Source organism: Octopus sinensis, linkage group LG25 (genome assembly GCF_006345805.1).
Source record: "Octopus sinensis linkage group LG25, ASM634580v1, whole genome shotgun sequence".
Taxonomy (NCBI): Eukaryota; Metazoa; Mollusca; class Cephalopoda; order Octopoda; family Octopodidae; genus Octopus; species Octopus sinensis.
This window is the reverse complement of record NC_043021.1, coordinates 4,507,120-4,522,055: the sequence shown is the minus strand read 5'-3', so window position 1 is coordinate 4,522,055 and position 14,936 is coordinate 4,507,120. Positions and strand designations below refer to the sequence as shown.

The 14,936-nt window shown below is 36.9% G+C and overlaps 1 protein-coding gene across 1 annotated transcript in view; it reads left to right on the top strand.

Annotated features, from left to right (window-relative positions):
- Nucleotides 1–5,103: 5,103 nt before the first annotated feature.
- The window catches only part of LOC115224361 (zinc finger protein 200-like), a 25,077-nt gene continuing 15,244 nt past the window's right edge, over nucleotides 5,104–14,936 (top strand). The window contains exons 1-2 of the mRNA XM_029795237.2: nucleotides 5,104–5,593; nucleotides 13,403–13,605. Coding sequence (XP_029651097.1) covers nucleotides 5,245–5,593; nucleotides 13,403–13,605 — 552 coding nt within the window. The 5' untranslated portion in view covers nucleotides 5,104–5,244. The remainder of the gene's footprint in view (nucleotides 5,594–13,402; nucleotides 13,606–14,936) is intronic.

Here is a 14,936-nt window from a genome sequence, read left to right as displayed (position 1 = left end):
AAGGAGAAATCACGACAATTTTCGACAACAATACCGACCGCCAAATTTTCACAGAAAGCAGACGATAGTTATTGATAAAACTAGACAATGAAATGAATTCATGTGGAAAGAAAAACAAACAAGAGAGTGTGCAGATAGTTACTTGTCTAAGCGTATTCATGCCCACACGCACAGACACCCACCTCTCTCTCTCTCTCTCTCTCTCTCTCTCACTTCGTTTCTTTCTCTTGGTCTTTCTCATTCTCTTTCTCTGAAATCTATCTTTTTCTGCCTCGCTTTTCGTTTGTCATTCTATAGCTCCTCTCTCTCTCTCTCTCTCTCTCCTCTCTCTCTCTCTCTCTCCTCTCCTCTCTCTCTCTCCCCTCTCTCTCCCCTCCCCCCTCCTTTCTCCCTCTCTCCCCCTCTCTCTCTCTCTCTGGTCTATCTCACTTTCTTCAGTCACACTATCTTTCTCGTATTGTGTGTGCAGTGTACGAGTATATATATATATATATATATATATATATAATATATATATATATATATATATATATATATAATATATATATATATATGTATATATATATATATATGATATATATTATCTATATATATATATATATGTTATATATGTATATATATATATGTATATATATATATCTCTATATATATACATATATATATATATATAACACATATATATATATGTATATATATGTGTATATAATATATATATATGTATATATATATTCTATATAATATATATACCTATATATATATCAAACACATATATATATGTATATATATGTATATATATATATCTATATATGTATATATATGTATATATATATACATATAATATATATATCTATATTATATATATTATATATATATATATCTATATATAGATATATATTATATATATATAACACATATATATATATGTATATATATGTATAATATATATATTATGTATATATATGTATATATATACATATACTATATATCTATATATCTATAATTATCTATATAATAATATCTATATATATATATAATATATATATTTATCATATATATATGCGCGCGCGCACAACACAAACAGAAACATATACAAGGCTTTATACCACGGACCTCCTTTACTCATATTTTCATTACACAGTGATCGCACCGCCAAACACAATGCGTGTGTGTGTTTGTGTATGTATGTGTAAACATTTATATATCGATACATACACACGTACACACATACATACATACATACATACACACATACATACATACATACATACATACATACATACATACATACATACATACATACATACATACATACATCATACATACATACATACATACAGTGTCAGTGATTTCATTTGGTGTTCAGTTATACCATTAACCTGATTCTATTTCGACATGAAAGTTGAACGATTACAAAGATTTAGTGACGACGTTTTGCCGTCACATCCGTCCTCACTACCAGCACCACCGCAAACAACAACAACTACAACGCGTCCCCTGTGTTTTACTTAATAAATATCGACATTTTTTGCGTGTTAACCTACCTATAAAAAGATTCATCCCAACATTTTTATTGAAGCTTTAATCTCCAATACGAGTATAAAGAATGCACACCTGTATATATCGACGATGAAAACGGTTTTCTATCACACACACGCACGTACAACACTCACACACATGCAAATTAAGTCTCGGGAGTATGTTATGATGTTCAAACCAAGGCGATACCTTCATAGAAATTTTGCCAAACTGCATCACAACAGACGCGATGGTTGTCAACTCGTAGACGAATATGAGTCGCGGCGAGCTGGCAGAAACGTTAGCACGCCGGGCGAAATGCTTAGCGGTATTTCGTCTGCCGTTACATTCTGAGTTCAAATTACGCCGAGGTCGACTTTGCCTTTCATCCTTTCGGGGTCGATAAATTAAGTACCAGTTACGCACTGGGGTCGATGTAATCGACTTAATACCTATGTCTGTCCTTGTTTGTCCCCTCTATGTTTAGCCCCTCGTGGGTAATAAAGAAATAGGTATTTCATCTGCCGTTACATTCTGAGTTCAAATTCCGCCGAGGTCGACTTTGCCTTTCATCCTTTCGGGGTCGATAAATTAAGTACCAGTTACGCACTGGGGTCGATGTAATCGACTTAATCCGTTTGTCTGTCCTTGTTTGTCCTCCCTGTGTTTAGCCCCTTGTGGGTAGTAAAGAAATAGAATATGACTTACTGACAAAATTTTTAGGTCCAATAAGGCTTGCACTACACCTCGTAGTTTCCCTCAACAAGCTAAGGCAAGATATCCTTGCCAACATGGGTCGCAAGTTCAAGAATGTGAGATCGTCATGATTTCAGGCGTAAGTATATAGGATCACTCCGTCGGTTACGACGACGAGAGTCCCAGCTGATACGATCAACGGAACAGCCTGCTCATGAAATTAACATGCAAGTGACTGAGTACTCAACAGACACGCGTACCCCTAACCTAGTTCTCAGGGAGATTCAGTGTGACACAAAGTGTGACAAGGCCGGCTCTTCGAAATAGAGGTACAACTCATTTTTGCCAGCTGAGTGGACTGGTGCAACGTGAAATAAAGTGTCTTGCTCAAGGACTGAACGCGTCGCCGGGAATCGAACTCACGACCTTACAATCATGAGCCGAATGCCCTAACCACTAAGCCACGCGCCTTCACAGGCGTAAGTAAACATCCCTAAAATGTCTAATGCCATTCCTTGCATATCCTCGTTTATATCAGAGTGACCTTTTCCTACAGAAATGCTTTAGCAAAAGGTGAGGGACGCCTTACTCCTCGTATTCTTCCTGTACGCTGTAAGTCAACACAGAATTTCTAAGTGTCCGTACAATTGCTGGATAGACGTCGAACCTACATTGGTTTCAGTAATCCTTTTGTTAGGTTCTTTTTAGTCCTGCTGGGTTTCTAGCAACCCTCCTCACCAGTAAGATTTGTGGGGTGCCGGTTTAGTCGCCAACGACCCAACCATGCAACTGGTTGTATTGGATTCCACGAGACCAGTAGCACTCATGAGAGACCTCACAAGGGATCTGACATACATACATACATACATACATACATACATACATACATACATACATAATATATATATGTGTGTGTGTGTATGTATACATATACACATACACACACATACATACATGGACATATATGTTGTGTGTGTGTGTATATATATATATATATATATATATATATAGAGAGAGAGAGAGAGAGAGAGAGAGAGGAAAAGACGTAAAATAGAGAAAGACTGATGGTGACAGATAGAGAGTAAGAGATTTGTCGATCTAAAGGTTGTGTTGTTTCTCTCAACAAAATATATATATTTTTATTATTATTTACGCACAACCTCCTGTTTGGGACGCAGATTTCGAAAATCGAAATCCTTTTTCTCCAGGATGCACAGATTCAGAGCCTTTCGGGGTTAAATACACATACATAACCACATACACACTCATTTATAAGTGTGTGTGTGTGTATACAGACAGACAAACAGGCAGACAGACAGACAGACAGGCAAGCAGATAGATCTAATGCACTGCTGTTGAAGACAATGTATGAGCGTTCAGCTTTTGCCAAACGACTTACGCAAATGATTTGTTTTATAATGATAAATGTATTTGTCGTACGTGAGCTCACTCCCTCCATTAAATCGACGTTGCTTGAACAGGTGCACTGTGCACCACTCATCAGGTATCGAAGTGATAGCAGAGTAACGTGAGATGAAGTGTTTTGCTCAAGAACACAACGCACTACCCTGTCTAGGAATTGAAATCACGATCTCGCGATTGTGAGTGCAACACCCTAACCACTAGGCCATGCGCCCTCATATATATAGCCCCAGGCCGGCCAAAGCCTTGTGAGTGGATTTGGTAGACGGAAACTGAAAGAAGCCCGTTGTATATATGTATGTATGTATGTATGTATGTATGTATGTATGTATGTGTATATGTTTGTGTTTGTCCCCCCAACATCGCTTGACAACCGATGGTGGTGTGTTTACGTCCCAGCAACCTAGCGGTTCGGTAAAAGAGACCGATAATATAAGTACTAGGCCTCCAAAGAATTAGTCCTGGGGTCGATTGCTCGACTAAAGGCGGTGCTCCAGCATGGCCACAGTCAACTGACTGAAACAAGTAAAAACAAAAAAGAGTAAATATATATATATTATATATATATATATATATATATATATATATACAATAATATATGTTACATTACTCGATAGTCAAGATAAAACTCTGAGTTTCAAATAGCGTTTTCAACTAGCCAGATAACCGAAGAGATGGTGTTGTGGATTTCCACTTCGGCATCTGAAACTCAGTTTTATCTTGACTATCGAGTAATGTAACATATTATTGTATAGATAAATTTCCTCTATTTACATAATATTGAGGTCTCTTTCTTTCTTTTGTTATCTTACCGTTTTACCAATATATATATATATATTATATAATATATATATATATATAATATATATATAATATATATATTAATCACACCGTTTATCATTCTGTATATGTGTAGTCTCACACGCATTGGTTTCATTTTGGTTAAAATGATTACTTTCGTCGAGCGCAAAAATAATGGCTTCCTAATCCTATTTCCTCACTGGATAAAAATTATTACATTTAAATCTCTGTAACATCGGACTGTTTCTAATTTCATACCAGGACTTTTTGCATGTTTCAGCAGAAAATTGTGTCTATTACAATTATTACGTAACTCTGAGCTTCCTGAAACAGTTGTCGAGTTAAGAAATTATGTATTTTCTTAGTATTCTGTATTTTTATGCTCCACGTGAATATATTTGCATATGTGTGTGTGTGTGTGTGTGTGTGTGTATACGTATTTATCTTTCTGAATATATGTATATACACACAAACACACACATATATACATATATAAATATATATATGTATATGTCAAGCCTAATTGGGTTAACATATATTGCTACCTCTCTCTCTCTCTGTATATATATAATATATATATATATATATATATATATAAATAAACACACACATACATACATAACATACATATGTATATAAATTTCCCTTTTCTTGTCTTTTTCAGTTGTGGTGGATTTTTCCCCGAAAATACTGCCTCGTCGATTCAACTCAACAAATCGCTACACCCGTATATATGTAACAATAATAACATAACACAGACACTCTCCCTCCTACTCCTAATAGTGCAAACTCGTACCCAGTAAAAAAAAAATGCCTAAATCATTGCTGGTAAGACGAAATCGGTCGAAAGGCGTATCGTACAACCACCACCATGACGACCACCACGGCGACGACGACCACGACGTTCCCACCCGTTTAATCGATGTCATAACCGACACCACCACCGCCACCACCACCACTACTACTACCACCACCACCGCTGCTATTTCCTCTACCGACAACATCACCGCTGCCATCACGACTACCCACACCACTGCTGACGACGTCATCAATCAAGGATATCAATGTCTGCCAATACCGTTAGAACCCGGATGTCGTGATCACGATGATAATAATAATAATGTGACGAAGCCAACGATTGGATGCAGCAGTTTTATGGGTAAGTAAATTTTTTGTTGTTATTGTTGTTATAGTGTTGTCGCTATATTGTTGTTATTACTGCTGCTGCTGCTATAGGGCGGCGAGCTGGCAGAAACGTTAGAATGCCGGGCGAAATGTGTAACCGTATTTCGTCTGCCGTTACATTCTGAGTTCAAATTCCGCCGAGGTCGACTTTGCCTTTCATCTTTTCAGGGTCGATAAATTAAGTACCAGTTACGCACTGGGGTCGATGTAATCGACTTAATTCGTTTGTCTGTCCTTGTTTGTCCCCTCTATGTTTAGCCACTTGTGGGTAATAAAGAAATAGGTATGTCGTCTGCCGTTACATTCTGAGTTCAAATTCCGCCGAGGTCGATTTTGCCTTTCATCCTTTCGGGGTCGATAAATAAAGTACCAGATACGCACTGGGGTCGATGTAATCGACTTAATCCGTTTGTCTGTCCTTGTTTGTCCCCTCTATGTTTAGCCCCTTGTGGGTAATAAAGAAACATATATATTTGTAGTAGTCTTTAGCCCCAGGACAAGCCTTATCTAAGACATTCCAGGACTGACCATCCCGTCCTTTTTATTTTTTGCCTATGTCATGGACTGCTATTATCCAATGTGTCACCCTACTTTTAAAATGGAGGGTAGATTTGACTGATACTACTCAAGTGACCACGAAGCGGTTTCTTCATTGGTTCCTTTGCCAAGTTGTTGTTGTGGAAACCGGTGTTCTTGTTGCTATTACTGTCTACGCCGTTATTTTATGGAATAATAAAAAAAATTAAGATATTTCTCTAACCACTTCATTTTCTATTTAATTAGTCTTACCTACCTACCTACCTACGTACATAACTACTTTATCTATCAATCTAAATAACATGTAACTTCATTGACCGAGGTTACCGTGGTCTTTTCCGTAGGCTTTTCTTTCCACGGATAAACCTCACCTGTCCTCCCCTTTACACTTTATATTGACATTTCTGTGATAACGATCCCTATTGACCGATTTTTTTCTTTTTCCTTTTATTTTTTATCCCCCCTTTTTTTTTTTGCTTTCCTCTTTCCCTCCTTTTACGATCCCTTTTGATCGAAAACCAAACCCTCTTTTTTTTTTGTCCCCCAAAAGAAAAGCTCTACCTTGTAATTTGTCCCGTCTGTGTGCAGCCCTGTGTGGCTAATAAAGAAACATATCTATCTGTCTGTCTGTCTATCTATCTATTTATCTATCTATCTATCGATATATCTATCAATCTATCAATCTATCTTTCTATCTATCTATCTATCTATCGATATATCTATCAATCTATCTATCTTTCTATCTATCTATCTATCGATATATCTATCTATCAATCTATCAATCTATCTTTCTATCTATCACCAGTGGAACGAGACACTCGAACATGAAATACGAGTAGATTACATTTATAGCTTAAGTAATTTGCGTAAACGACACGAAAATGAGTTAAGAGAAATAATTCGATATAACGAGTGGCATTTAACTGTACACGTAAGTCACATGGATTTTATCTGGCTTTTACGTTACAGACACATATGTCTTTGGAATACACCGTCAACCAATAATTCACTCAGGTGTACTGCTATTGATTTAATAGCTGGAGTACTCATCGTCGAAACTGGCGAAGGATCCATTTAGATTTTTTATTATACATGTCTGCTTGGTATGAATAAAACTATATATACATATATATCCTGTTGTCTGTGTAGGTATGTGTGAATGTGTGCGCGAGTGTGTGTAAAAATTATATCCGACTAAATTTGTATTATTTGTGTTGCGTCTGTGTTGCATGTGTATGATGTATGTCAGATATAATTTGTGTATGATACATATACATACACACACACATACACACACACACACACACATATATATATATAAGTTTATTTAAAACAAGGTGCGTTTCACACGTGTGTGCATGACTTTGCAACTATTTGGTTCACTGCACACGAATATTTTTAACCTTCCCTAATATTATCGCCCACATACAGAAGCCTGTGTGAGTATGTGTAAAAACACAAACGCACACACAAAAGTAAACATGACCTATCTCTCTCCCTCTCTCTCTCTCTCTCTCGCTCTCTCTCTCTATCTATCTAGCTATCTATCTATCTATATATATATATATTTATATTGGGTTATACCATGAATAATGCGGTTTTTCAATTGCATGAACCTAAATTTGGAAGGGAACGGGATAAACTACTTACATCAACTTGCTATAAAAGCAGGTAGTAATTTTACCTCGTGCTTATTCTTAGTGCAAGTTTTGAAGAGTGCAGTTCGATTTTAGCAGTTATTTTTTTCAAAGCTATAATGGAAATGACAAAGGAGCATATTCGGCATATTTTGCTTTATGGTGCAACAACGCAACGGAAAACGCGAGGAATTGGGGATCGAACAGTAATCGTAAGCCAGCGTCAACCGTGGTTCCAGAAATTCCAAGCTGGAAGCTACAACCTAGATGACGAGCCTCATTTTGGAAGATCTGTAGAGCTGGACGAGGACGTCCTGCAAACCCTGGTGGAACAAAATTCCATCGTAACCGTTCAGGAACTAGCAGAGAAGCTTGGGTTTGCTCATTCGACCATTCATAGACCACTGCGTGCAATCGGAAAAGTCAGCAAATTGGGTCACAAATTTTTCGAGTCTAATCGTGCGCAGCGAGTGAATGTGTGCTCTTCTTTGCGGTCACGTCTCACGAATGAATTTTGTTTTGGACCGAATACTGACTGGTGGCCAGAAATAGGTTCTCTATAAAAATGTCAAAGCGCCGAAGACAGTGTGTAGGGAAACGTGTTGTTATTTGTTTGGTGGGATATGAAAGGTTTAGCCCACTTTGGACTTTCAAACCCAAGCCAAACGATAACAAAGGAGATCTACTGTGAGCAGCTTGAGCGGCTTAAGTCAGCGCAAGGAGAAAAACGACCATCTTTGGTTTCAAGACAGAAGGTGTTCTTCCCTCAGGATAATGCTCGGCCACATACAGCGAAGATGACATTCCAAAGGCTGGAGCAGTTTGAATGGGAAACGATGCCCCAGCCAGCATATTCGTCGGATGTGGCCCCGGAGTAAGTGCTCTTGCTCCATTTACTCCGGAATAAGTGGAACAAGAGCAAACACGAAAACGAAAAGTGTCGCTGAAGGGGTCATAGATGCGTGATGAAAGATTTCCGGAGAATGGACATGAGTTAAAAAAAATAAGAACAGTAATAAACGAGTGAAGAACACATGTATAGTGTGTGTGTTTAATTGGCACAAAAAAATGACCATCCCAAAATACAACAATATCTGTTTCAACACACAGCTTCACATCAGGAATCTTGCAACACAAATTGATAAACGGAAAGAGAGTATATTTTACATTAAAAAAGAACTTTGTTTATTTCAATTTTAAAGATTAAAAGAATTATATAAAAACCGCATTATTTAAGGATGAAAAGCAAAGTCGACCTCGGCGGAATTTGAACTCAGAAGGCAGCGACGGGTGAAATACCGCTAAGCAGTTCGTCCAGCGCTAGCGATTCTGTCAGCTCACCGCCTTAGTAATAATAATAATAATAATAATAATAATAATAATAATAATAATAATGATGATGATGATGATGATGATGATGATGATGAATGATGATGATGATGTTGATGGTGATGATGGTGATGATGGTGATGATGATGATGATGATGATGATGATGATGATGATATAATTTGTTTTATTTGCCACCAGGTCGAAGGATAAAAAGGGACAATAAAAAGACGGACATAAATTGTGGGTTGGGGTTTACATATAATGAAATGAGAAAAAGGGTATACACAGTATTACAATAAGAAAAATATGTGATGGGGATCCTCCTGACTCCTGTAGGCGCAAAAAGACTGCACACGGAGACAACATGATCGATGGTTTCATTTTGTTGCTTACATGCATGACATGTTGCACGACTGCCGTTCCTTAAGATATTGGATGGCAGCTTCTTGGGCTGCTATGATAAACCCTTCTGTCATTGATGGGTAAGGGCTTTGTCTACATCAGTGCTTTTCAACCTTTTTGCTGGAGCGGAACCCCAAGAAAACATTTCACTGGCTCGAGGAACCCCTGTGCAATAATTCAATTGTCTTATGCACACATATCTGCACAGGAGAATTAAAAAATTTTGTAACTTCTTGCGGAACCCCTGGACTGTACTGACGGAACGCTTAGCTTTTTTCTGTACTTGCTTCTGGGATTTGTTGTATTTGAAATTCATTTTGATATTTCTTTGCCCGTTTTATTACTGAATGGGATGCTTTCTTCTTTTCGTGCTTTAAAACTAGTTTTAACATCCAGTCATTATACTCCGCCGAGGTCGACTTTGCTTTTCATCCTTTCGGAGTCGATAAAATAAGTACCAGTGAAACACTGGGGTCGATGTAATCGACTAGCCCCCTCCCTCACAATTTCAGGCTTTGTGCTTATAGAAGGAAGGATTATTATTATTATTATTATTATTATTATTATTATTATTATTATTATTATTATTATTATTATTATTATTATTATTATTATTATCATCATTATTATTATTATTATTATTATTATTATTACTATTATTATTATTATTATTATTATTATTATTATTATCATTGAGTGAGAGAGCAGTTCATGCCATCAAAGTGACACTGGGGTAAAATATACGAAGCCCAATATACCCATCATGACTACCCGTCTGATAAAGGTACACCAGGCACATGCATCACAACCATATGTGCGCGACATGGTGATCTCATATCAAGATAAACAGCACATGACCTTGCAGGTGGGGCCCAGTTAGAATTTTCTTCAGGTTGAGTAGCCCATCCCGCTCAAACGGTCCCTGAATAAGGGTTGTTTAAGGATGTTGAAAGAACCCCCATGTTTCCAGAGGTGAACTATTCAAACCCCAAAGAATCCCTCTCAACACATGGCTATGATGCTCCCCCACTACTTCTGCTCGTGATCAGAGATGCACATATCGTCAGCCACTAAGGGACATGCTCAACTGGTTAAGGTCAAACAACTGACAAGCAAATCTGTGGTATTGAGCAGAATATTTGCTGTAGCCCATCTTTTATACCAAGACAAAACAATGTACATGATAACACTTCCAATCAGTTAAGATCAGAAGCCATGAGAGCCACTGCCTGGTACTATTATTATTATTATTATTATTATTATCATCATTATTATTATTATTATTATTATTATTACTATTATTATTATTATTATTATTATTATTATTATTATTATTATTATTATTGTTATTAAAGTAGTAATAATTCCATTGCTTGATTCCGTCCGAGTGCTGTTGTGTGGACCCCTAGATCCTTGGATACTTATTTATTTGTATATTCTACTGTATTACAAATCCTCCAAGTAACATGTATACAGTGCTTAGAAGTGTTCACTGTGTATATATGAAAGTCCTAGTTTATTTTATTATATGTTTGTCTTCAATTGCGCAAGAGTGGCTGTGTGGTATGTAGCTTTCTAACCAACCACATGATTCCGGGTTCAGTCCCACTGCGTGGCATCTTGGGCAAGTGTCTTCTGCTATAGCCCCGGGCCGACCAATGCCTTGTGAGTGGATTTGGTAGACGGAAACTAAAAGAAGCCTGTCGTATATATGTATATATATATATATGTATATATGTATGTATGTATGTATGTATATATATATATATAATATATATGTATGTATGTATGTATGTATGTATGTATGTATGTATGTATGTGTGTGTTTGTGTGTCTGTGTTTGTCCCCCTAGCATTGCTTGACAACCGATGCTGGTGTGTTTACGTCCCCGTCACTTAGCGGTTCGGCAAAAGAGACCGATAGAATAAGTACTGGGATTACAAAAGAATAAGTCCCGGGGTCGAGTTGCTCGACTAAAGGCGGTGCTCCAGCATGGCCGCAGTCAAAAGACTGAAACAAGTAAAAGAGTAAAAAGAGTATAATCAAGTTTAAAAAGGGATTTCTTCTGTTTTCAATTTCCAAATCCTGATTACCTCTATGGTCACGGCTGGCAATATTTTGATCAGTAGTCTGTTTTATCAGGTCGGATTTGGGGGCTGAACAACGGCAACAACAGGCACAGTTACAACCACCGTTAAAACATAACCCCCAACACCACATTCACGGTATTAAACCTCTCATCCTACCATATCATCCTACCATATAGATCCTTTGTTTGTGACAAACACACTATGAACCCAATAACCTTACCGTCCCCCTCTGCAACACACCCTAACGGATATTTGAGCAGGGTGTTGAGCATAAGGAGCTGGTGGGTTAGATGAAAGAGAGCCCTTCAATATTTCCATTGTACTTATGACAAATAAGAAAGGCCTAGCAGTAAGTGAAAGCAATCAACCGGATCAGTGTTACCTATGATGTCTCACATAACCAAATGCATATATACGTATGAATGTGTATACACGCACGTATGTATACACGCACGCATACATATATGCATACATACACACATACACATACGCACATATAAATATATATAAATACATATATATATATATATACATATACATCATATATATAATATATATATATATATATATATATATGCATATATATATATATATATATATATATATATATATATATATATATACGTTTAAATATTTGTTGTGCAAGATTTTTTATTGGCTAAACTGGCAATATGACCATTCCGAAATATAACAATATATATATATATATATACATATATATATATATTGGCCTGCTAGCTTAGCCAGCGGGGTGGCGTCATTTGAAGGCTAAAGCAATGCGAAGCGCATTGTGACCAGCGATGTGTACCTACATCTGATAGCCTGGTCGGTCACGTGATCACGTGATATATATATATATATATATATATATATATGAGTGTGTGTTGAATATATCCATTTATTCCATCCCAAGGAATAACGGTGGAACATTCTCATCAAAACTTCCATTGCGTGTTGCCATACCAGGCCTGATATAATTCTTTAGGAGGGAGTGTGAACATTCACAAAAGCACACGCACGCGCACAAACATTCAAATAACACTGACTCTCTTACTACTGGTTAAAAAAGGCTTTCCCCTTTTCTTTTCCTAGCTTTTGACCATCTGATTTCCATCAGTTTGTCATATATCCTATGTACATGTATGTATGTGCATATGTGTACGTACAAATATATATGTGTATGTGTGTGTATATGTGTGTGTAATCGATGACTTTTTATTTGGAATATAATGAAAGGGAAAGAAAAATTTAATAATAACCGTTCAAACCGAAATGATCCCGGATTGATTTTATAAAAAACTAGCAGTATCGCCCGGCGTTGCTCGGGTTTGTAAGGGAAATAACTATATAAGCATTTTTAGAGATGTAAAGTATGATAGCCATCTCAATATGGCTAACCACAAAGAGGGGTGTTACTGTAGCTTTTTACGTTCTGAGATTTAATAATACATTTTTAGAGAGTTACTTCCCTTATATAATAGCAAAAAAATGCATTAAAAAATGGGGAAAAAATGATGGTAAATTTTTTTTTAAATCGTAGACTCATCGTAGACGCGCGCTAATACCCAGAAGGGCTCGATATGAATCACGACTATAAGATACCCGCTTTTGGTTAAACTGCACCGCAAAATGTGGGAGTAGTTAGGAATCTAAATCGTAGGAGACAGACACACAACTTCACTTTTATATATAAAGATAATTCGCTATATTTTCTAATCTTCGCTATTGAAAATTACTCGTTATATTTTTGGATTGTTATGATGGTAATTTATTCTTTATATTTTCAGACATTTGCTGTGGAAATTTACCAAATTTTCAGGAAAATTTCAATACGAAAAATAACAAACATTCTAGAAGTGATTTGCGTGAAATTAAGGACAGTTTATATTCCAACAACCCCGGTGATAATCAGAATGACAGTCAGACGGACCCAGATACATTACAGACCGACGGTAATTTACGGGAAATGTGTTTCCTGAACAAATTTAAGGTAATTTTAACTAATACATTTTCTTTATCTTTCTCCTATCTATCATTTTTCTTCTTCTCAAACTCTCTCTCCCTCTCATATGTTAACACGAAATAACTTCTAAAATACAAAATTTTGTCAAAAACGCTAACAGTAAACCGTGTTCTACGTGACACCTTCAACCAAGTATCCGAAGTCTCAAAGTGTTTAGCTAAACAAAATTAGTTAAAAAGTCTGTGATTTAGATTGAAAAGATTCTATAATTTTATTAACAATCAATTACAAAATCTTGGCAGTTAATTTCATGAAACGCGTGTACACTTAAAATGCATAAAAATCCAAATAAGTTTTCCGTACTTCATTTATACAACATACACAGAGACACAGACAGACACACACACACACGCACACTCACGCACACGCACACAAACACACACATACACGTATGTGTGTGTGTGTGTGTGTGTGTATGGAAAAATGCTACTGAAATGATATAAGCTTCGATGTTGCCATTTTGCAACGAATCTTCAAATTTTGCAATGAGATTCAGAAACAAGCTGACCTAATGTGTAAACAAAAACCACGAGCTGAAGGTTTTCTGGGGATAAAAGAGGGGCGATTCGAGAAAATAGGGACTGAAATATATTTCTTTATTGCCCACAAGGGGCTAAACACAGAGGGGGCAAACAAGGACAGACATAGGTATTAAGTCGATTACATCGACCCCAGTGCGTAACTGGTACTTAATTTATCGACCCCGAAAGGATGAAAGGCAAAGACGACCTCGGCGGAATTTGAACTCACAACGTAACGGCAGACGAAATACTGCTAAGCATTTCGCCCGGTGTGCTAACGTTTCAGCTACGTATGAGTATTTGTCTGGGGTACAGGAACGTTTTTAGTTTGTAATGTCAGATTGGTTTCCTTTAATTTTTTTTTCCTCTTCTCACATATATTTGACTTCTCACCTCCGATTATGTACGTACGTACGTACGTATGTATGTATGTATGTATGTATGTATGTATGTATGTATGTATGTATGTATGTATGTATGTATGTATGTATGTATGTCCGATTATTTCTGACACATGTCAGTGCAAGACCCTGCCTCAGTAAAGCTGGACTCGAGTCATCTTCGTAGTCATAAAGCGAGACAGATGAGTGACAACCTGGCCACTGGTGGTGGTGTTAAACACCATACTAATCATATCTGTCAGGCATGTGGAAGAGAGTGTAATTCGGCAGGAGGACTTAAACGACATGCAAAGGTACATGAAGCCCAGTTACAACTACAGCCGGCTATTGCCGGTAAAAGTTTTAGTAGCCAATTCTGTACAAGACATTGTAGATC